The sequence below is a fragment of the Sycon ciliatum genome, chromosome 5 (genome assembly GCF_964019385.1).
Source record: "Sycon ciliatum chromosome 5, ocSycCili1.1, whole genome shotgun sequence".
NCBI classification, from domain to species: domain Eukaryota; kingdom Metazoa; phylum Porifera; class Calcarea; order Leucosolenida; family Sycettidae; genus Sycon; species Sycon ciliatum.
Window position 1 is genome coordinate 15,812,013 of NC_088647.1, and position 23,313 is coordinate 15,835,325.

A 23,313-nucleotide genomic window follows, 5' to 3' on the forward strand; every position below is an offset into this window, starting at 1 on the left:
TAGCTAGCTAGCTGCAAGTAAAACCGGTCAAACGTAGATCTGCACGTAAAAAAAGTGCAAGGCTGGCAATCACCTTGACAACAGCGCAAATGGCGGCTTTTTTCGCACCCAAAACAAATCTTCGAAAAAACATGTTTGCTCTTATCTTTTCAAATGACAAAATATGCGAAGTGTTCAAAATTATACTGGATGAAACCAGTTGATCTTGCTTGGCTTGGATTGAGAAAGAAGGGAGAGGCAGCTTGCCCGTTGCTGGAAACCTCATATTCAGGATGTTCAAAACACCGGCGCTCGGTGGTGGTGCGGCCGGCGCAGGTATTGGTGGCGGACTGAGCCTGGGCAAACCTGGACTGACATTAGGCAGCAATGCGACGTCCACTGCAGCTGGTGGTGGACTCTCACTCGGAGGAGCAAAACCAGCAGGCTTGACCCTTGGTGGTGCAAGTGCTGCTACTACTGGAGTCGCGGGTGGACTGGGCCTGGGTGGCGGTGCTTTATCACTTGGAGCAGCTTCTTCCACCGCATCCACAGCACTAGGTGAGTGTAATTTCTTGACAACAACTACTCATACTATAAAGTATAGAGCATACGCTCCTACAAGATTGCGTAGTGGACAATTCAATACCTCACTCACTCTCTCTCTCTCTCTCTCTCAGTCTCAGTCTCATACAAAGTCACAAACAAAACACATGTGCATGCGTACACGCATACACAACACCATGAACTCGTGTGTGTGTGTGTGTGTGTGTGTGTGTGTGTGTGTGTGTGTGTGTGTGTGTGTGTGTGTGTGTGTGTGTGTGTGTGTGGTGTTTGCGTGCATGCGCATGCATGCGCATGTGTGTGTACATATGCACACACACACATGTACACACATACGCAGTATACACATTGCAAATTAGTATGTGACAAATGTCACACAGTCCAACGTAGCTTATCCTGTCCTTGTTTAGTCAGTACTCTTGCCGAGAGAGAAGAGAGAGAGAGAGAGAGAGAGAGAGAGAGAGAGAGAGAGAGAGAGAGAGAGAGAGAGAGAGAGAGAGAGAGAGAGAGAGAAGAACTGTGTGTGTGTCACTGTGTGTGCGCGTGCATGTGTGTGCATGCGCACGCACATGTGTGTATGTTGAAGTTCCAAAATGTCACTGCCCACATGTTCGTCTTAGCAAAGTTCCGGCCTCGTCTGAGAGCTCGCCTTGGCAAAGTTCATCGCAGCCATTTCAAAATATATACCGGCATGGACATTGCTACTGGTCCTCATGACTGCGTAAATACTTTGCCTTTTCCAAAGTTCATCTTATCTGAGTTTACTGTGGAAACACCCACATTTTTCAACCTCTTCAGACTTTCAACATGAGTTGAATTCCACCCGGCTTGATAATTCTTGTGTAAATCCAGCGCTATTCCAATTCTCACGCTGCCTGAAAACTCGCAGTTACACGCAGTTACAAGGGCACATGGTGACAAACAAAAGTCGCGTCGCCTGCGCTTGTCGTGTTTCCAACGGTCATGGCATCACTTTGATGACTGGGCGGCGCTCGTGCAAGATCGCGAGTTCAAATTTTGTTTTACTTCAAGAAGTTTCTCTTTCTCTCTCAAGCCATCGTGCAGTGTTTTCCTGCTGAGTGTTCACCAGCACCTGAGAGATGGGAGTTCTGATTTTTGCTTGCCTCTGGACAAGGAAACGAGCCCAGAGTTGGTTTGTCTCAGAACCAAAAAGAAGCCAGCGATCGCTGCGATAGAAATAACAGAGACACCCATCATTGCTTCTTGGCCGGTGGCTACATGTCGAGCCGAACGACAGTACAAGCACAGCAGTGGCTAAGCAAGAAATCAGCTACGACTTCTCCTTCTCTACAAAGCGAAGACTACAAACTCGGCGACAAGTAGCAGTTTATTTGAAATAAATAATCTCGCCCGCGCTCTCCTCAGTCAAAATGATGCTGTAGCTGTGTTCACTGCATGCTACTGCCACTGGAAACACGACAAGTACAGGTGACGCGACTTTTGTTTGTCACCACTTGGCCAAATAACTACGCGCTGTCAAGAAGCAGTGACGTCATACTTCGACGGCCTATAGAACTTGAGTTCATAAGCAAGAATAATGGACATAACCTCAGTATTCCCCATTGAAGCTCATTCCTATACTATTATTAGACACATTCCCTGGTGCCCCGTTGACCTCTGCATGTGTATGTGTATGTGTGCGGGCTTGTTTCTGCTTGTGTAGGTGGCGGTACTGGTCTTGGCCTTACCTTAGGAGGAGCAGGTAATTCCCCTCCCCCCCCCTCCCCCTCCCCCTCCCCCTCCCCTCCCACACACACACACACACATATACACACTTCCTCACTCACTCACACACCAATGACTATCACAATGGCTGCAACCATTTTTCACAAAAACTTACTTCCATAGTTGCCCGAACCTGATTATTCTATAAGGAAGGCACACTCATACCTCGGTTATCCGGACCCGGAAGTTACGGGCACCCTTTGGGCGAGTTTCAGTGGAAATATTATTACTCTTTTGTCACTTTTGTGGAAATAATGATGTCCTATTAGGGAGTTCACATGATTTTTTTATGTTTACAGCTGGCCATTTCTAAGTGGATTTTCGAAATCTATGGGGTAAAACCAAGTAGCAGCCGAAATTTGGAGTGGATATCTTGAAAAACAACAGAGTTATGGTGATTTGAAGTCGCGGCAAATTCATCATGAAATTGCATACATGGATGGCACCAAAGGCATCTTCGGACCAGCCCTAGCTACACATAGCAACCGATGAACTTCACCAGATTGTCTTGAAACTCCACCCAAGGAGTAAACACAGTCTGTAGGATACCAAATGAGAATTAATTTTCAAATTCAGTTACAGACTTTCAAATTCTGTCCATAGCAACCACCATGGCAACCGCTCTGACCGCATACATCGGATATGGATATTAGGAAAATCAGGAATATATCATTGCAGGAAAGGTAATTCTGAACACCAAGCATATTGTTAATGAAGAAGCAGTGGATTAGAGAAGATGAAACAACAAAACTTGAGTGGCATTGAAGAGTTTTTTGTTTTACAGCAGTGTTAGATTTGCGACACCATGTCTGGTGACGACGGCCATGTTATAGACGACCATGTAACTGGAGTAAGTCACATGTTTATGGTGCCACACTTGGTGCGCGCTTTGGAGCTGGCTCCAAATCCCCAAGGTCCTGGTCAGGATCAGTAGTGCTGGGTGCCAGTACAGACCTTACCGACCCAGTTGCGGCGGTGGGATCTGCGGTCGCCGAATCTGTGATGCCAGATGCTAGAACTATGGCAGGTAGCAGGGACTTCAGGTTGTCCACCAGCTTCTCCACAGGGTGCTGCCGCCCATCCTTCGAGAGGGAGAATGTGGCAGCTGGTGCATCATGGTGCAGCAAAGTTTTACGGAACAGAAGCTGTGCCCTCAGCGCACTTCGTTTTTCAGCAACAGTGCGGAGGGCTGCCACACCAGCATCTACCTCAGTAGCAGAACCCCAAAGACCGCCGTACTTGTGGACATCTCGGGTAAGGTCTTCTTTCCGGCGGGTGTCTCTCGCCCTCTTCTTGGCTATCTCCTCCTCCTTGTCTTTCAAGACTTTCATTCGGTGGTCTCTGATCTCTTGGCGGCGTTTCTTGTACAGGTCCTGAACAGCTGGAGCCGACTGGCGAGCTGAGGCAAGGATAGCAGCTCGGTCCTCTTCACTTTTTGCTGACAGCCAAACTGCTGTTTTGTTGTTCGTAAACATAATCATGCCCTCCAGGGCGACAGTGCGAGCACATGGCTTTTCCCTGATCATACGGTCAAGCTGAGCGAAATCTCTCTCAGACACAGCATTCGTACTTGCCACTGATTGACCCTGCTGCCTGACATCATCGGATGGGTCATGGAATTTCCCGCCTGGCAAGTGATCTGCGAGAAGCCGTGCAGAGTACGCCGCATATGCCGCACACAGTACCTGCAGGATTTCCTGGGTGACGGCATCGCTCTCATCTGGCTCAAGCAATCGGGTCGTGACGACATCAAGCAGGTTGGGAGTGGCACCGGCAAATGGGCGAGCTGTACCATCAAGCAGCGGCGAGGCATCTTCCGACCACTCGACAAATTTTCTGTACAGCTCTGTATACCGTGTCGACATGTCGAAAATGGATAATGTTGCATCCTCGAGAGCTTTCCATAGGGGGGTGATCACAAGCTTCGACAGTAAACCAAGTGCTCTGGCACCTGCACAGAGCTCGTCTACGGACAGATCGGCCTTGACAGCTTTCAACAACAGATTGGTATCGCCATGGATATCGCGGAGGAAGTGGAGAAGGGTCTCTCGCAAATAGTAGACACCGGCGCCGTTGTAAAAGCAAACATAGCTGCGGTTACCACGTAGCTCGGCAAGTGGGACAGGAATGCCAGTCTCCTCCATGTAGACATTGAAGTCAGCCATGCAGCCGGCCTGTTCGTTGCCATGCTTTTCAAAGGCATTGGCAGTGGTGCGAAGCATGCGGATCACTCTGGACTCGGTCGTGTCAAACACCCGTGGCAGCTCTGTGGCCCCAAATGCTTTGCCTTCGAAATGGACCTCTTCCCACTTTTTCAGGCACTCTTGGGCTTGGTCTGCTAATCCGACTATATAGTGGAGTCCGCAGAAATAGTTGTTCATTGTTGTTAACTTGCTCTGCTGCTCCGATGTCAAATCCTCCCATCCACCAACAACACTTGGCAATACGTCAGCACGGTATTCCTGCAGCAGTTCGTTGAATTTCTTCTGCACTATGCAGCGGTCACTCATGGTATTGGTGATGCCTTTCAAGATCTTCTCCGCAATTTGTTCTTTGCCGTCGCCACTGCAAGCACTCGCGACATCTCCCAGTACTTGCTTCAGCTTGTCCAACACATGATCTGCACTACCACACTTCATGTCCACAATTCCCAGAGTCAGCACTTCTGTGGCAGTTCGCGCCACTTGGTAGCTGCCGAACTTGAAGCCACCCTTACTTGTGCCATCGCTGTGGAGGGTGGTGCTAGATGCTTCCATCAGGGACTCGCCAACTTGCATTGAACTGATTTGCTTGAGCTCTACAAGCATTTTGGAGAGCAGCCCGGCACTTGGAAGGGGATCAGCTGATTTACCAACCATTTTCAGTACGGTTCGGATAACTGGACCGACATGCCTTACTCCCACATTCATCGCCAGTAAGCCTAGACAGCACTCCCTCACAGCATCTCGATATTTCCCACCGTCCATCGTCTGCACATCTGTGTCACCGTCTTCCGTTTCTTCATGCGCATCCATCAGGCCAGCCTCAAGAGAAGAAATCTCGCTCTGAGCCGCAGAGAGCAATCGGCGAACTTCCGCCAGGCTACATTCAAGCTCCCTCATACTCTCGTCCTTGACTGACAGCTGCTTTTGGTAGTAATAAACACGGTGCTGCTCATTTGTAAGCTTGCGCTTCAGATCCGAAACCTCCGTGTTCTCCTCGTTATCCTGGGCCTCCGCAAGGGCACTGTCTCGGCGCTTCATCTTCTTTGTCGCATTCCTGATCTTATCCCGCTGCCTCTTTACAGTCTCCTCCAGAGCATCTTTCCTTTTGTTCACAGTAGCAAGTTCTCCTTCCATGGACACAAGTTCAGCAGCCATCATCTCTACAGTGGCCTGGTCAGAACTGGAAACGGCGGATTTGCTCTCAGCTTCACTGCTTGATCCAGCTCTGGACCCAGAGCCTGCTGCCTCTCCAGCTGGAAGCTCAAATACCTGCTCAGAAAGCAAATGCCACTGCTCTTTGTCGGCTTTCAGGAGGTAAGTACGTCTGTCTTTCAGTCTGTTCACTTTGCCAGACACTGCCTTCGAATTTAAAGTTGAACGTTCTCTCCCAGATATTCCTTCCAGCCATGTTGTAAAAGCCTTGAACGTCAGTTTCTCCGTTTCTTTTAATCGGAAAAGCTCCAACACAAGACCATTGGACAAGCTCTCAGCACTACGCTTCAGCGACGTAAATGCATCGTTGTTTTCCACTGAATTTAGCAGCGACGTCCGAGTCAAACCCAGCACTTTACACATATCTCCAACGACGTCCTTGGTGCTGTCACCTGTCTCCTTTTCTGTATGACTTGCCATCGTTCAGGTAATTTTGCAGACTTTTGCTACTTCCTGAAGTTGCAGGACGACTCGATCTTACTAAATTCGAGGGTGCTCTACACGAATATGAGCGTTTCCTCGGCGAGCAACCAGAAGAAAGTACTGAAAAACACGATCGAAAAGTTCCTCCAGAACTTTGGACGTCTGAAAACGGTTCTATGACGGCAAGCGACACACCAAACAAAAGCTACTGTCTTCACGAACCAGGAAATGGCTGTCTTCTTGCTCAAAAATTTGAGCTTTCAGCAAAACATTCAAAAAAACGCGACGCTGCCCACCCGGCCACGTCATGCGTACATCCGCGTGTAGAGACCCAATGTATGTGCCCGGTCACGTGATTGAACTCCCTAGTCCTATGCCTATCTATGGCCTTTCCACATCAAAATGTATGTGATTTGGAGTAACGGACATTTCAAAGTTACGGGCAGTGCCTGGTCCCGGACCGCCCGGATAAACGAGGTGTGAGTGTGCTTCGAAATAGTTTGTACAATTACTTGAGTTGCACCTTTATCGTGCTTGTGATCTGTGTAGGGGCCAAGACTGGGCTTACCCTGGGAGCAACGGGGACTGCGGCAGGCACAGGTAGGTGTCACCAGGAGTGGGGACCTCGAATTGGGCAGCCTGCGTGGTTCGTGTTCCATATGTGTAGACGCCAACACGAACCCTTATTTCGCTGTCAGGGCTGAGGCCATCGTGACAAATTTCATTGTACAAGTGCAATAGCAGCAGCATCGTCGCCACCACCACCGACAGCACAGCCACAACGAACTAACACTTCCATTTCACATCATACACTCACATAATTTTCTCTGTGAGCTTTGTTGTGCTGTGCCTCTTTTCCCAAGGCGTCCAGAGGCTGGTGCTGATAACATGTCTTTTTTGTATGGGCCTAGGGGGGGGGGGGGGGGGGGGGGGGGTAGTTGTGAATAGGGTCCCACAGCTGTAGGCATGGGTACGCACCACCCACTCAGTGACATGCATAGTGTTATGCAGTTTGTGAGATCAAAGCAGATGGAATTGCATGTATGCATGCCTCCTTGCCGATGTGCCTTTGGAAGTGTGGAGCATCACTGCTAGATGTTGCTGGTGCGACACTAACTGGAGGGACAATGTGCCACCGGTTCTCAGCTCGTTGTGCTGTGACCTCCTTGTCCATTGCACTGCTGTGTCATAGCCTCAGAGGTGCTGACGCTACACCTGCTGGTGTGAATTACCTCTCCCCAATTGCTGGCCGTTGTCTCTAGATATACATTGTATATAAGGTCCTCAGGCTGTGTATAGTGCTCTAGTTCCAGTGGACAGAGCTTGTAGTACACTACTCACACAGCAATGATGCAACCAAGTCCTTTCATTGTATATCAGTGGGTTTGATTGGTGGCGAGAAGTCGGCGTGAATAGTTCGGGGCGCAGTTCGGCGCGATATCTACGCGGGAGTGCTTTTCGACGACAGGTTGCGTCGGTCTTGTCTCTGCGCCGTGATGTCGGTGTGCGTTCTACAAGTGTGATGTGACTGCTGTTGCATGCACTACGTGTTGTGCCGTGGATGCGGTGCATAGCGAGCTAATGATAAGGCCTGACCTGTCACGCTCCCTGCTGCTGCATTGGCAGTTTTGTCGCGCTGAATGGTACGGGTGTAGCTCTTCACGTCCCGCTGTGGATTTGGTATTATAATGCTGTGCGGTAGAATGTGACATGGTAGTTTTTCCCCAGTTATTGAAAGCGTGCGTTTGGTGGAGCTGTTGTGAAGGCGGCTTTGTCTGTGGAAACGTTCGTGCTGGTAGTATATTTGTGTAGTATAGCGGTACATGTACTGTAGACTGGTCCCTAGTTTAACAGTCTGAGGTGTGCCTCCTCCCTGGGGCTTTTCAGTCCAGATGCCTAAACGGAAAGCTGAGTCTTATGTACAGCTTCTACATGACATATCAGCCGCCAAGAGAACAGATGTACCCGATGTTAAGCCGATCCCCGAAGCTGCCAGTCTCAGTGATGGTGTTTCCATCCAGGGTAAGCCTGTCCCTGAAGCTGCCAGTCTCAGTGACGGTGCTCCCATCCAGGCTAAGCCGATCCCCGAAGCTGCCAGTCTCCGTGATGGTGCTCCCATCCCGGGTAAGCCGATCCCTGAAGCTGCCAGTCTCAGTGATGGTGTTTCCATCCAGGCTAAGCCGATCCCCGAAGCTGCCGATCCCAATGGCGGTGTTCCCGTCATGACTAATCCTGTCCTAGAAGCTGTCGATCGCAGCGATGCCCACCTAGCAATGTGGCAGCGATGGTCCAAAAAACTCAATTGTGCCCACGATTTCCGAGCAGATGGTAATGCCAGTGGCAGTATTGGCACTCCCACAGGCTTACCAAGTCGCACGGTCAATGGGGTGCCTGTCCCTGTAGATGGTGGTGCCCATGGCACTATTGTGCTGTTTGGCACTCCCAGGTACTCACACCCTGTCGATATGACTGCTCATACGAAGAATCGTATGCTTTCCCACCGAGCAGGCTTGCCCGATGCCAGCGCAAAACACCAAGCCCATGACACCAACGGTAGCCGAGCAGGCTTGCCCGATGCCAGCGCAAAACACCAAGCCCGTGATACCAACGGTAGTCAAGCAGGCTTGCCCGATGCCAGCGCAAAACACCAAGCCCGTGATACCAACGGTAGTCGAGCAGGCTTGCCCGATGCTAGCGCGAAATGCCCAGACCGTGATGCCAACGGCAGTCCCGCTGTGGCTGCGGTTGGCCAGAATGGCCGAGCAGGTTCGCCCGATGCTAGCGCGGCAAGCTGCAGTCATTTGCAGTCAACAGAGCCGGCCAAGCCAATCACAGTTGCTGCACCTGGCGCACCGTCAAGGGAAGCCATCCCATGCGCCCAAGTGCAACCGATTGCAAGGCCAGCAGGTGCTGAAATGTGTCTGTGGCATGGTCTTCTCGGGCACTGAGATTCGAAGTTAGGCTTCCTCATTTTCATTTCGTAGTGCATGTCATCTTTCTAATGTGACTGACGAGCTTGTATCTTGTACAGTTGGGCACAATGTTGTTAGTTTGAACATGGCTATGTCATTTTGGGAGGCATACTTTGCACGAACTAATTTTAGTTTATTTGTGTGCGTGCGCGCGCGTGTGTGTGTGTGTGTGTGTATGTGTGTATGCGGGCATGTGTGTCCGTGTGTGTGTATGTCCATGTGTGCATGCAGGTACCGGGCTGCAGCTTGGCGGCGGTCTTGGTGGAGCGAGTACAGCGGGCACCGGCCTCACTTTAGGTGGCACCACAGCAACTGGACTGGGAGGTGAGAGATTTCAATGGTGTGTGTTTTAATACGTGCTGCCAAGGTGCATAGCAATTATTTCATCTGTGGCAGCAGCTGCATTTGATAAGTACTGTTTGTGGACATTGAAATCCAATCGGATGACCGGGGCCGGCGCCCTTCAATACTGCGTTTAGCGCGTACATGCACTGCAGTTCACGTACACAATGTAAAAAATGGACCCGCCGTGCTCGCGGCTGCAATGCCAGCGCCCCGTGGCTGCTTGACTTCTCAATGGATTTCAATGTCCGCAACTGTACCTTACTGTTTGTAGTCAGAAGGAGAAGATTGTCAGCGATGTGTGATAGCAACTCTCAGCACGCCTTGTGTTGTTGCAATACAGTGCGCAGTCAAACTTGACTATTTCTAAGAGCCGTATAAATGAGTGCATATAAAAGTAAAGTTCGCACATCCGTGTTACCATCGGCTATACAATTGTGTTGAGAAGCACAGCCAGCTTGGGGAAGTTTCGCTCATGCCAGGCCACCGCCATGCCTGATGATACCAGGGTGGCAGATGCAGCCCCTAACGGCAAAGGTGGGGTGGTGAGTCTCACAACCAATGCCCGACAAGGGGGCGAACCTCGTTAGCTGCATCCATGTCACCCCCTCACTCCGTGTAGTGAGTATCCAGTTGATTGTGGGTGTCGGCGCAGTTCATTGCATGTAAAGTGGTTCATGCATGCATCACCGCACTTGTTAGCACAGTACACGCTCCCTGCTGCCAGCGCGGGTCTCGGACACGGGACCTTGTGGTCCGCGGGCAAGCTCACAACCTCTTGGCCAAAGCGCTGTTCGTATCCGCTCCAATACCCTAGGTACATTATATTCTGTGCCCAAGGCCGACTGTCCGACATTAGCATCGACTCGTGAAGGCGCGTGTGTAAGCCGGGGGTACTTATTCCTGTACACTCCGGTGTGAGGGCTATGCGTCCTGTTCAAATCAGCCTACTCTCATGCTCAGTACGGCTATTGTCTGGGGGCACGGCTGTATGGATCCACACCGAAGCATATTTGGGATAGTAAGTACGTTGGATAGTAAGTACGTTGGATACTAAGTACACTTTCCTGCTCCCCATGCATGGGTATGTATTGTCAGAGTTCCCCTGTACTGGTCTTCCTCCAGTGTGCAGTACAGTCAGACCTCGCTTAACCGCACATTCGTTTTCAACAAAAAAATATCCGGATAGGCGAGGGAACTGGATAATCGAACACACTACTATGTATGCATGACATATGCTGTAAATCGGTCACCGACGATTTTCTTCTGGATGGCGATGGGTCCGGATTAAAGAGGACCCGATAAGCGAGGTCTGACTGTACATGTATTGATCTGTATTGGCGCTGGTTCGTGTGTTCTGATCTGCAGCTAACAAGACGGGCTTGACTCTCGGAACATCGACTGCTGCCACTGGTCTCGGTATGCTAGCAGCTTGACTGTTTGACTTCAAGTGCATGGCGTGATGTGGTTTCTGTGCCAGAGTGTAATGTCACTGCCTCTATAAAATCCAGTCGTGTCACTCTAGTTTGCGCAGTCCAGTGTTCGCAGGTTTAGGGCTGCGCAACGCCCGGCGCTTACATGGATGACGTGACTGGATTTCACGGAGCAACACTGTAATGCCATTGCCTCGATCCGTCTTGCTTCTTTTCTACGCAGTAGGCCAGTTCCACTGACCGTGCACTGCTCAAATGCCCAATGGGCAGGGTTTGCTATTCCTACGTAGAAGGCAGAACAAGATTTCAGCTGCAGCTAAAGTGTCACGCAAAGCAATCCTCGTTTCTTCCCTACAGCCAACTTCTCTAATAACGACTGCGGATATAACGACAATTCGCGAATAACGACAGAATTTCCATGCCCAGAGCAAAGTCCCATCTAACTGTAACACATTATAATGGGACTTCCGGTATAAGGACACTTCCCGAATATGGACACTTTTCTGATGCCCCGCCGAGTGTCGTTATACGCAAAGTTGACTGTATCTCTATACCGGTATGTGGCATTGCATAACGTATAGCGTAATTGTAGATTTTATAGCTAGGGCATTGTGCCTGGTTGGTTTTTTTTAACCTGCAGTAATTGTGAGTGCCATTCACTACAGTACTGTCGGGCACAGAAGAACTGAAGAGTTGCAGCCTAGGCCGTTCTCATTTTCATGTGTACAAGTCGATTCACAGTTGAGTACATGCCCGTGTGTGTGTGCGTGTGTGTGTGTGTGTGTGTGTGTGTGCTCTGCTCTGCTCTGCTCTACTCAGGTGGTACTACTGGCTTGTCACTCGGAGGTACAACGGGTCTTGGCGGCGGACTCGGAGGTGGTCTAGGCGGTAAGCATTTTACATAACCATGCCTGCATCAGTGTGCGCATAAACCCTCGCCAGTGCTTACACTCTTGTTTTTTTTGTACTGCAAGTTCAGGCTGTGTTTAGCTCTACGACGTGTAAATCACTATGTTGAGGTGTGTTGGTCGTTACACCCGGACTCAGTCCATTTGTTTTGATGTGTAGCAGTGTCTGCTCCAGCGCCGGGTGAGCCGGGGTAATCCACCCGGTTGGGCGGCGCTTGGACCCGGTTGAAAATATAGTACCGGGTCACCTGTGACCCGGTTGGTACTTTACACTTTCGAATTTTGAAAGGACTGACTACATGGCTTGTATGTGTCAGATACTTCTTCTTCTTTCGTAATTTTCTAATTCCTGTCCTCTCTTTTCTAAATGCGGCTTATCCAGTCGCCTTTACATGTATATCATCGGGCCTAGTTCCCGTTTATTGTCCGAATTAAAATAAACCAACCAACCAGTTAAAGAGCATGTGACTCGGCTGGTGAGACAGCGCCAGGTACATGTGTACCCGGCTCCGACCCAGTTGAAATGGTTGCGCCAGGTACACGTGTACCCGGCTGTCCTACAATCCTAGAGCAGACACCGGTGTAGACCAGGTGTATGTTCCGGGTCCCTTCTCATCACGTCCCCAATTTCATTGTGTGCATGAATGTGTGTAGTGTAGACGCAGCACAAATCTTGGTCTGCTTCATTCAGATCCTGTATGTTCTTGTTGCTATTAGAGAAGCTCGAAGGTGTGCAGCCACTTGCAGTTTTGTGTGCGTTGCTTGGGACTGGTGGTGGTGGTGGTGGCGGCAGTGGTGGTGTGTGCGTGTGCGCATGTGTGTGCATGTGTGCATTTGTTTGTTGACTGCCGTTGCTCTTGTGTTGTTCTGCGGTCTCTCTCTCACTCTCTCTCTCTCTCGCTCTCTCTCTCTCTCACACACACACACGCACGCACACACACTCTCACACGCACTCTCTCTCTCTCTCTCTCAACTGTATATTACAGGAAATAAGACGGGTCTAACACTAGGAGGACTCGGTGCCACAAGCGCATCGACTGGCTTAGGTAAGATAATCCCACTTCAAGCTGTAACAAATCTCTGTACTGCTAAAATTTCAGACCAAGAAAGAGATTGGAGGAATTGATGGACCTTGTTTTGTCGAATCTGGCTACAAAACAAGGAGCAAGTGTGCTCTTGTCTACACTGCCGCACATTCATTCAATGCCGGTCTGTTTTCAGGCTTTTCACTAGCATATGTCAGGCTGCTGATTTTGTGATTGCTTGATAGCCGCCATGCCATGTCACACACCCAGCCACTTGCCTTGCCACGCACCCCTGTCACTTGTCTTGCCATTTCTGTGTGTGTGTATGTATGTATGTATATCTGTGTGTATGCGTTCGTCCATGTCCTGTCCACGATGATTGTCCGCTCGCCGCTGTTGTTATTGTTGTTGTCAGGCGTTGGGAGACCCACGCTGACCGGTGGCCAGTCTGCCTTTCCCTTCCCGGGCGCCGGTACCACTGGTGCAGTGGGAGCAGGCGTAGCAGTTGTTGGCGGCGGCGGTACTGGCCTTGCACTGGGCGGCCGCCAGGGCCTGCAGCAAGCTGTGGGTACGTTGCCACGGCAGCAGTGGCTGCAACCTGAATTAGATGATAGAATACCTAGGTATACACTGTCAGTGAAGAGCAGTATCATTGAAGCTGCTGCTGCTGCTACTTCAAGTACATGTATGTCGATTTGGTGGTTGGTTTGAACGGAGGGAGGATGTTGGAAACCCAGTGACGATATTCGTCTTGAAATGTTGAAAAACTCGAAGTTTGTGCCCTGCGCCAGTTCACAGCCCATTGTCTGCAGGTCTTGTGCTGCATGGCACTCGGCTCTCGACTGCATGGCACTCGGCTCTCGACTCGCTTGGTCAGATTCATTGAGCAGCGCTGTGGTGAATTCCTGACCAGAGAAATTCGGCCTCATGACTAAAATAGTGCCCTATTTGCGACAAGTAGCTTAGCAGAACACGTTTACTCACGCCACGTGTGCATGGCAGCGGGGCCGAGTGTCGCATTTGCAGTTGCCAACACCTTGCCCAGTTCAAAAAATGTCATACATCCAGCTAACGTGTATATTCTCAGCCCAGTTGCCACCAATCGTTTCGTGTTGTGCTTTGTGGATGCGAAGCCAATGCACACGAAAGTACTTTTCCTTCCAACGTTGTCATCTGACAAATTGTGGCGGGTGTTAAACTGGTGCTTACCCCTTCGGTGGTTGTACAGTCAGACCTCGCTTATCCGGTCCTCGTTTATCCGGATCCCTCGCCATCCGGAAGAAAACCGTTGGTTACCAATTTACAGCATATGCCATGCTTACATACAGTATGTGTGTTCGATTATCCGGTTCCCTCGCCTATCCGGATATTTTTCTGTAAAACGGATTTGTGCGGTTAAGCGAGGTCTGACTGTATTGGTATTACCAGCTGTGGTATCAGCAGCCGTGGTGTGCTAGAGTCTGTGTTGCTGATCTCACTGATTGCTGTTTTATATGATTCTCTTCCAGTGCCCGGTGCCAGAGTTGGGCTGGCAACTGGGCAACCTCTCAATATGATAGGTACTTCACTGATAGGCACTGCATGTAGAACTCAATCCTGCTCCACACACCATATGCCGTGGTAGAAGCGGTCTGTTAGAGCATTTGTGGCTCACAATTTCGCATGCAAAATTACAGGCGGTGGTTTTTTTGTTCCCTTTGCCATTGCCAAGTGCTCACCAATGGTGCCGTTTTCACCATTTGTTTAAAAAGGTGCATGCAGACTCTGGAGGGGAAACCAGAAGAAACCCTGTGTGCATTTGCAGGATCCTGTTCTCACCTTCTCATACACAGAAACTATGCAGGCCACTGTTGCGGCACATTGGTTGTAGATCTACATGACCGCCAGGAGCCGGCTTTGATTGGTCCCGCCATACCCTAGCCTTCCATACTGTGTGTATGACATGAAGGGTAGACACATGCCCTCCCTAGCAGTAAGCACACGTTGGTGACCAGAAAGTTGGTCCCGCCATGGCCTCACCGACCGGACCGATTCCGCCGGGCCTGTTGTATAATCCCATACCAAACGCAGACACGTTGCCGTAATTGCACTCTTGCTTGAAACAAATTTACGGGGGTAAATGCTTGGGTGTTTGAAAAAGAATTGCTCTGCCATTTTTATCCAATACTGCCAGTCATGTCCCGTCCTGGGAGCCAATGCACAAGTTTTGGTGGCACGGCCGTCTCTATGTGGCAGGCCGTGAGCTGATGTGTTGTCATTGCTTTCATACGTGTGTGTGCTGTTGATACCACCGGTACACCTAGTACTGGTGGCAATGCTGTGGTGTAGTCTTGTGTTGCTCATGCCACTGGCTGTTCTGCTTGTCTGATCCCATTCCAGTGCCCGGTGCCAGGGTTGGACTGGCAGCTGGGCAACCTCTCAATATGATAGGTACTGGAACGTTTAAAACTTTGCGCTGCATTCCGTACGCTGTTTGACAAGCAGCTTAGCAGAATGTTTTGCTCGTGCCACGTGTGCATGGCAGCGGGGCTGAGAGTCATATTTGCAGGTGCCTAAAACCATGCCAAGCTTTTAAAAAAAGTTTATACATGTACTGCATGGACTTCAGCTGGCATGTCTATCCTCAGCCCACTTGCCACCAATTGCTTCGTGTTGTGTTTGCGAACACAAGGCACTCAATACGGACGTAATATGCCGTCCAGCACCGTCATCTGATGGCAACGGTTTGTGGCGGGTGTTGAACTGGTGCTCGCCCCCTTCAGTTATCGTGTTGGTATTACCAGCTGTGGTATCAGCAGACATGGTTTGCTAGGGTCTGTGTTGCTGATCCCACTGATTGCTGTTTTATATGATCCCACTTCCAGTACCCGGTGCCAGGGCTGGATTGGCTCCTGGAAGTTTCAACATGATAGGTACTAGACCTAAATCTTCTGTATTCTGTACCTGATGTGACGGGCCGTGTGTCAAAAACTTAAAATGTTATCACCTCTACGTTGTGGGTCAGGAAGAGCATAGCGATTGAGTTGCACTGGCCAGTCCTGTATGAGTGCTGAAGTACATCATACATTCCCATATGGCACTGTTATGATTGTTCGTGTTCTAGTCAAAGGCCTACCCGTGTACAGCCCATATTGCCCTGTGTATTGTAAGCAAGGAGTTGTGTAGCTTGCGGTGTATGTGACGATTGTGGTAGCAGTAATTGTTGTTGGTTGTTGTCCCGGTGTGTTGCCGTAATATGCCGCCCAGCACCGTCATCTGATGGCAACGGTTTGTGGCGGGTGTTGAACTGGTGCTCGCCCCCTTCAGTTATCGTGTTGGTATTACCAGCTGTGGTATCAGCAGACATGGTTTGCTAGGGTCTGTGTTGCTGATCCCACTGATTGCTGTTTTATATGATCCCACTTCCAGTACCCGGTGCCAGGGCTGGATTGGCTCCTGGAAGTTTCAACATGATAGGTACTAGACCTAAATCTTCTGTATTCTGTACCTGATGTGACGGGCCGTGTGTCAAAAACTTAAAATGTTATCACCTCTACGTTGTGGGTCAGGAAGAGCATAGCGATTGAGTTGCACTGGCCAGTCCTGTATCAGTGCTGAAGTACATCACACATTCCCATATGGCACTGTTATGATTGTTCGTGTTCTAGTCAAAGGCCTACCCGTGTACAGCCCATATTGCCCTGTGTATTGTAAGCAAGGAGTTGTGTAGCTTGCGGTGTATGTGACGATTGTGGTAGCAGTAATTGTTGTTGGTTGTTGTCCCGGTGTGTTGCCGGCTGTGATGGTGCAGCTTCTCCGTCTACCTATCTACTAGAAGCTCTCTCTGTCTCTCTCACTCACTCACTCACTCTCTGTCATTTGGTCATTTCTGCCATCATCGCCCTGCCAACCATCATCATGTGATCATGCCTTAGTCAATCTGTCCTTAGCAGTAGAGTATAACCATGTGTTGTGCTGGACCTATTCACATGTTTTGCAGGGCTCAACACACAACAGCAGCAGCAACAACAGCTGCTACAACAGCAGCAACAGCAACAACAGCAACAACAACAGCAGGCCAACCAGCTACACTTGCTGGCGGCCGCTCTTTCCATGCCGAGTGTGTTCAATGACTCTGACCGAAACCTGACTATTGCAAAGTTGAACCAACTGCAGGCGTACTGGGGACAAGGCACCGGTGTAGTTGATGCACAGGGTCGCACCGTCACCTTCGCCAAGAACAGTCCATTTGCCTGCTTGAAGGTGTGTGTGTGTCTGTGTGTGTCTGTATGTCCAAGCGGATTTGTGAAAGTTTTGCATGCAGCAGAATCAATGTGGTGACCGTGCTACATTGTAGTCATAGGATGTTGAAGACAAGACTGACGTATGCGTGTGTGTGTGCGTGTGTGTATGTATGTATGTATGTATGCGTATGTGCATGTCTGTGTACTGTGTGTTGCAGACCGTGTTATACAGCCGTTTGCCGGAGGCGCGTGACGAGAATGGTCTGGTGGCGCTGGTCATCAACCTTCCCGAGGACAATGTGCGGACAAAGAGTGACGCGATATCCACTGGCCTGCACCAACTGGCTGGCTCCAAACCTAACCTGTCTGTGCATGTGGACAGTATACGACCACTGCCCTCTAACAAGTAAGAAGGAGATGATTCGTGCTGTGCAGCCTCTTGCTTACCGGTACATGTATCTCACCGAATGAAGACAGACGCGTTTGTGTTCCGTTTGATGGTTGATTATTCCGAAGCTGGCGTTGCAAATGAGACCAATTCTATCCTCCTCTCTAATCAAGGGGGGCCTGTCGCTCTGTGATGCCTTTGGTTTTCGAAACATTTTCACCTGAATGTGACTCTCTGTCCACACCTTGTCCGTATACCTGGCTGCATAACTGTCAACATGGAGTGCACACAATATTTACGCTGCACAAACAACAAAAATGTGCAAATTGAGATGGTCCTGCACGTGTTTCCAGCATGGGGATTCCTTTTTGCAGGATTTCGAAACACTGGCGATTTGTAAAACAATCCGGTTTTATGTCAAAAGTGCATGGTACACATCATGAGACCACGGGACAACGAGGTTCAATTATGCAATGTATTCGTCGATTTGGGTCTATCTCCAGGCTCTTGGGTGCTTTTCACTACTATGGCCACAACGTGACGTGTTTTTGTTATTGCTCTGTCCCAGGACGGAAGTTGTCATCTACATCCTGGAGCGGTCGCCAGTCTCCGGTACTACGGAGCGTCTGAAGGCGTCGCAGCTCTATGCTTTCCTGAAGGGTCCCACGGCTGCAGTGAGTAGTGAAGCTGGAGCACGCTTGCATGTTGTTGATGTTCTTGTAATCACCTGTACTGCTGATCTCTGGCAGCAGTGACGAAGAGGAAGAAGAAGAGAAGTTGCTGTGGGTGTAGTCAGACACGTAGTGGTGAGGATATCTGTATTGTTGACTTGTGGAAGTGGTCACGTCTCGAGCAATAATTTTCAATGCAGGAAGCTCAGAGGCACTTTTCTGATCATGGCGCTGTCAAGACGTTTACCCAGAGCTACAATTCCAAGATGGGCCTTTTCTGATTTGGAAGTGGAGTACGGCTTGTATTATTCGTCTGGAGGCATTAGAGTGTCTGTGTTTCGACTTTTACGAGCAGTGAGCGACCACGTGCCATTCTACATGTAGCTGGCAACATAATAAGTTACTGCCTAGCAGGAAATTTTCGGACGGAATTTATTTTCGTACGATTTCGTACACGGCCTCTTTTGTACTAAAATTAATTCCGTGCTAAAATTTGTTCCTGTGAAGTTACGTACACTATACATGCGTACCGCATGCGAACACGTGCATTTAGCATGCAGCACTGTACGAAAGGTCGAAATTCGGCTTTGTCCGAAAATGTCCTGCTATACAGTATGTGCTTGTGTGTGTTTGTGTGTGATAGAATGGTCTGAAGAATCTCTCTGTTGGGGATGTTATCCTACAAAGTGGTCTGACGGCGGAACAAAAGAAATGCTACCTAGATCGACCGCCGCAAGGTATGATTCAGTCTTTTCTGGTTTTCTTTGTAACGCTGCAGACTTCTTTTCCGCACGTCTTTTTCTCTTGAGAAATCATCACTGGAAACGTGTTGTGCTTACTTCTGGTCTGAACTATGGACTGAATGTGGATGAGACATGTTGGAAGACCTGGTGAATTTACCCTGTTGTGTGCATGTGTATAATTATGTGTGTGTACAATGTGTGCGTGTGGGTGGGTGTGCATGCATGTGTGCGTGCTTCTGTAAATGTGTACTGCAGGCATTGATGAAGCAATGTGGGACCGAGCCAAGCGTGAGAACCCCGATCCCGAGCGGTAAGTCTGTGTTTTCCACAGTGGCAAGAAATCATCTTTATCTGCTGCACTTTTTCTTGTGAAACTATATTTTTCCCTTATGGTTATCTGCCAGCAAGATGTGCATGGTGTACAATATTTGTTGGTGCATATTAGAATTTCTTTCAAGTTCTGTTGCATTGTACCTTCTTCTTCACGCACTAGCCTCCAGAATGGAGTCGAGATTGTTGCTGCCATTTTGTATGTTATCAATGTACATGTACGCCAGTATTCACTCGGAGTGTGGCTTCTTCATTGTGCACTCTTCCTTGTCCAGGCTTATCCCCGTTCCCATCTACGGCTTTTCAGAATTGAAGGCGCGCCTGGAGCAGCAGCAGTTGCAGCGTCAACAGCATCAAGCCAGAGTGGAGGTCAGTTGAGCCTGCAGTCGTTTTCACACCAGCAGAGTACATTTCTGACAGCAATTGTGCACTTTGAGAATCACAATATGCGGGGTGTTAGAAACATTTGGTCTCCATACATGCAAGTCGTCACCGTTGGCAAGGTGATGGACTCCCAGTGCATGCTCCTCCCGTTAGTTATTGTACAGTAAAACCTGTCACGGCGACTACCTGTCCTAGAAGACCACTGAAACCAGCACCAAGGAATGCTATTTCCAGTCAAATGACCCTGGATAAGGAGACCACCTGGTAACAGAGACCAGATTTTGAAGGTCCCTTGAGCAGCGGTCGTCTTAGACAAGTTTCACTGTATGTGCATGTGCTGGCTGCTACACTGGAGTGTAGTGGCAAACACCTTCTCCTACAAGCAAGCGGTGCAGTGCTGCTTGTACGGTGTGCCATTGCTATCCTCGGCTGTGGCATTCCGGACCTGGAGATGCTGAGCGTGAAGTAGACTTGACATGTGTGTGTGTCCGTGTGTGTGTCTATCCGTCTGCCCGTGCATCCACCTGCACCGCATGGTGTGTATTTCTGTTGCTGTACGACCTGACCTGCCTCTCCTTTAGGTTATCGCTCGTGACATTGAGAAAATCCGCCACGACCATGCGGCAACCATGGCAAAGCTGGCACAGTACAAGCGCAAGCACCTGGAACTAAGTCACCGCTTGCTACGCGTACTCGTCAGGCAGGAGGTGATGCGCAAGTCAGGTTATTCTGTGCGAGCTGATGAGGACCACTTGCGGTGAGCTTGATTGAATTGTTGCTGACTCAATGTGTGTGTATGCGTGTGTACTTCTAACCCGGATACAAGCTAAAATAGACAACAGTAATGTGGTCGAGCTTTGACTGAGCTGTGTGTGTGTGTGTGTGTGTGTGTGTGTGTGTGTGTGTGTGTGTGTGTGTGTGTGTGTGTGTGTGTGTGTGTGTGTGTGTGTGTGTGTGTGTGTGTGTGTGTGTGTGTGTGTGTGTGTGTGTGTGTGTGTGTGTGTGTGTGTGTGTGTGTGTGTGTGTGTGTGTGTGTGTGTGTGTGTGTGTGTGTGTGTGTGTGTGTGTGTGTGTGTGTGTGTGTGTGTGTGTGTGTGTGTGTGTGTGTGTGTGTGTGTGTGTGTGTGTGTGTGTGTGTGTGTGTGTGTGTGTGTGTGTGTGTGTGTGTGTGTGTGTGTGTGTGTGTGTGTGTGTGTGTGTGTGTGTGTGTGTGTGTGTGTGTGTGTGTGTGTGTGTGTGTGTGTGTGTGTGTGTGTGTGTGTGTGTGTGTGTGTGTGTGTGTGTGTGAATGTGTGAATGTACATGTGTGTACTTTCAAAATAGACAACAGTTCTGTGGTCGAGATTAGACTGATCTAAGACTAAACTGTACAAGTGCCTGCTGATTTTGGTTTTTCTTTGTTCAATACTATCCAGTGCAAACCTGGAGCATTTGCACTCAGAGCTGAATGCACCGACACAATTCAAGGTAAGAGAGTGGTGAATGGTTTCAATCCTCTTAGTCCTGTACTTACTTGGGGTTTGCTTTCTTTCAGTTTGGCACTTGACATGATGTGCATTGGGTTGGTGCTGTCACCTTTCGTTGGCTTGCTGACGGTGTTTATTGTAGACTATTGATCAGGTCTCTGGGTGCATGTGCTTCATTCATGTCTCTTTCTCTCTGTCTCCGTCTCTCTCTCCATCTCTCTCTCTCTCTCTCTCTCTCTCCATCTCTCTCCATCTCTCTCTCTCTCCATCTCTCTCTCTATCTCTCTCCATCTCTCTCTCTCTCTCTCTCTCTCTCTCTCTATCTATCTCTCTATCTCTCTCTCTCTCTCTCTCTCTCTCTCTCTCTCTCTCTCTCTTCTCCCCCCCCCCCCCCCACCTCACGCACACATATTATACCCACAGGGTCGTCTAAATGAGCTCATGTCACAGATCAGAATGCAGCACCAGGTGTCGACAGCGCATTCAGAAGCCGAGTACTCAATTGATCCAGACACTATGGGCCACATACGTCAGGTGAGCATCTGCTGAGTAGATTACCGGTAAAGCAGCTTTATCATAATACCGGAGTATTGTCCACTTTTCATCCCAAAATAATGTTTTACCTATAATGACGTGTGTCACCAGTAACGTTTCACACAAGGTTTGAGTGCAATTGGGTATGTCTACACCTGTGTGTTTAATCGTGCCCTTGGTCTATAAGCCCATTGCGCATTGTCAAATTTGGAAGGTATGAGTAATGCATGTGAGTACGCTGGGACCATGAATGCACTCTGTTCAACACCCCTAGACGACCATGCCCGTGTGGTTGTGTGGGGTGTTTATGGTACAAATCATGTCATTGTGCAATGGGCTCATTGGTGTGGTATGCCAAGTAACATGTCTATGAAATGTCAAACTTGCAGAGGCAGCCTAGACCCTGCCATCCAGCAGTGCGCACTCTCCGATCAATGTTCTATTGCCTTGCTGTGTGTTTGCTGCATGTTCGCTGTGTGCTCAGCATCTGAAGCAGCAACAAGAAGGCCTGCAGCATCTCATCCAGATCATCAAGGATGACATCGGCGATCTGGGCGTCATCGAGCAGGGTGTTTGGTCGTGATCAGAGCCCGCGTGCGTGTGTGCGTGTGTATATCTTGCTCACCGATATCAGCGCCCTGCATTCCTTAGAAAGAGGGGTTTGCTGGCAACAACCCTAACCCCAGCAGTAGCCTGGGCAGAGCCCCGCTTGGGCCTGGCACTGTTGTGCTTCGAATGGAAAACTAGAAAACATTGTACATATTCACACCTTGATCCTTTCTAACCATACTTTTCTTGTATCTCTTGCAGTTATTGTATTCCTTGCAGTGTACTGTACATACTGTATATATTCTGAGCTGCACCGATGTATTTTTAAGTGCATTCTGAGCAGCATCGATGTACTTTTAAGTGTATTCTGAGCTGCATCAATGTATTTTTAGGTGTACATAATACATACTGTCACACGGTTTTTAATTCTTATATTTTGAAACAAAATTTCTTGTCTTTACTGCACCGAGTTTCAATCTTTTTTCACCACTTGCTGTGAATAGAATTGTTGGCTCGCATGCACTGGAGTCAACGTCATCAAGTGAAATGCTTACTGATGTGCGACCTATCGCTTTACTTGTACATTGGCACAGGGACATTACACAGTAGAGTTGCGCGCTGAAGAGCGTGGAGCCCAAGAACTTCCAGCCTGAAATACTAAGAACGCCACAGCATAAAGCTAAGAACGGCGGTTTTGGTTTTCTGGCAGCTTGTGGGATACATGTACATAATTATGATCCCAGGACGCACGTGCTATAAGAACGCAGCCAGATTGCTGAAAAATAAGAACGTCCCAGGCTATCCCCTTGGAAACAACGTTCTTGGACGCGCGACCACTGTACCGGCGGAACCAGCACCTAGTGCTCTTTGAAAACGCGGACGTGTGAAGCCTGCACGAGATATCCATAATAATGGCCGTCTGTCTGGGGTACTGCTACCTTCAGGCCAGAGTCCGGATACCGGCATATGTAAACTTCCCAAAATTCGGACCAAACTCTCGGCAACCAGTTGCAGAATGTACTTTGCAAATGTCAATCTATCATCCTCAAAGGATGTGGATACAGTAAAACCTGTGACTAACGACCACCCCTCCCTTGGGGCCAGAGAAAGCGGTCTTTAGTGGCAGGTGGTCGTTAGTTAGAGGTTTGCACTGCACGACCATACATGAATGTGAAACCGTCCATGCCTGGCGAAGTGGTCTGTAGAATCAGGCTGGTCGC

General features: G+C 49.3%; 1 protein-coding gene across 17 annotated transcripts; it reads left to right on the plus strand.

Annotated features, from left to right (window-relative positions):
- The first annotated feature begins 161 nt into the window (after nucleotides 1–161).
- On the plus strand, nucleotides 162–22,634 carry LOC135817802 (nuclear pore complex protein Nup54-like). Of its 17 annotated transcripts, XM_065331070.1 has the most exons (22): nucleotides 162–537; nucleotides 2,225–2,263; nucleotides 6,675–6,725; nucleotides 9,329–9,421; nucleotides 10,808–10,858; nucleotides 11,692–11,760; nucleotides 12,767–12,826; nucleotides 13,221–13,373; nucleotides 14,314–14,364; nucleotides 15,185–15,235; nucleotides 15,670–15,717; nucleotides 16,214–16,261; nucleotides 16,785–17,047; nucleotides 17,247–17,434; nucleotides 17,985–18,090; nucleotides 18,731–18,824; nucleotides 19,086–19,140; nucleotides 19,436–19,529; nucleotides 20,126–20,301; nucleotides 20,960–21,011; nucleotides 21,434–21,544; nucleotides 22,029–22,634. In XM_065331070.1, the coding sequence occupies exons 1-22, from the start codon at nucleotides 273–275 to the stop codon at nucleotides 22,125–22,127; spliced, it is 2,217 nt and encodes a 738-aa protein (XP_065187142.1). In that variant the 5' UTR covers nucleotides 162–272; the 3' UTR covers nucleotides 22,128–22,634. The 17 variants fall into 17 exon arrangements, with proteins under 17 accessions (XP_065187142.1, XP_065187143.1, XP_065187126.1 ...); XM_065331071.1 differs by lacking the exon at nucleotides 6,675–6,725; XM_065331054.1 differs by lacking the exons at nucleotides 162–537; nucleotides 2,225–2,263; nucleotides 6,675–6,725 and adding an exon at nucleotides 7,821–9,032.
- The last annotated feature ends 679 nt before the right edge of the window (nucleotides 22,635–23,313 follow it).

Coding starts and splice junctions, on each gene's coding strand:
- LOC135817802 (XM_065331054.1), top strand. CDS start 8,018: ATGCCTAAACGGAAAGCTGAGTCTTATGTACAGCTTCTACATGACATA. Junction 9,033..9,328: donor ACCGATTGCAAGGCCAGCAG/GTGCTGAAATGT, acceptor GTGTGCATGCAG/GTACCGGGCTGCAGCTTGGC. Junction 21,545..22,028: donor CTATGGGCCACATACGTCAG/GTGAGCATCTGC, acceptor CTGTGTGCTCAG/CATCTGAAGCAGCAACAAGA.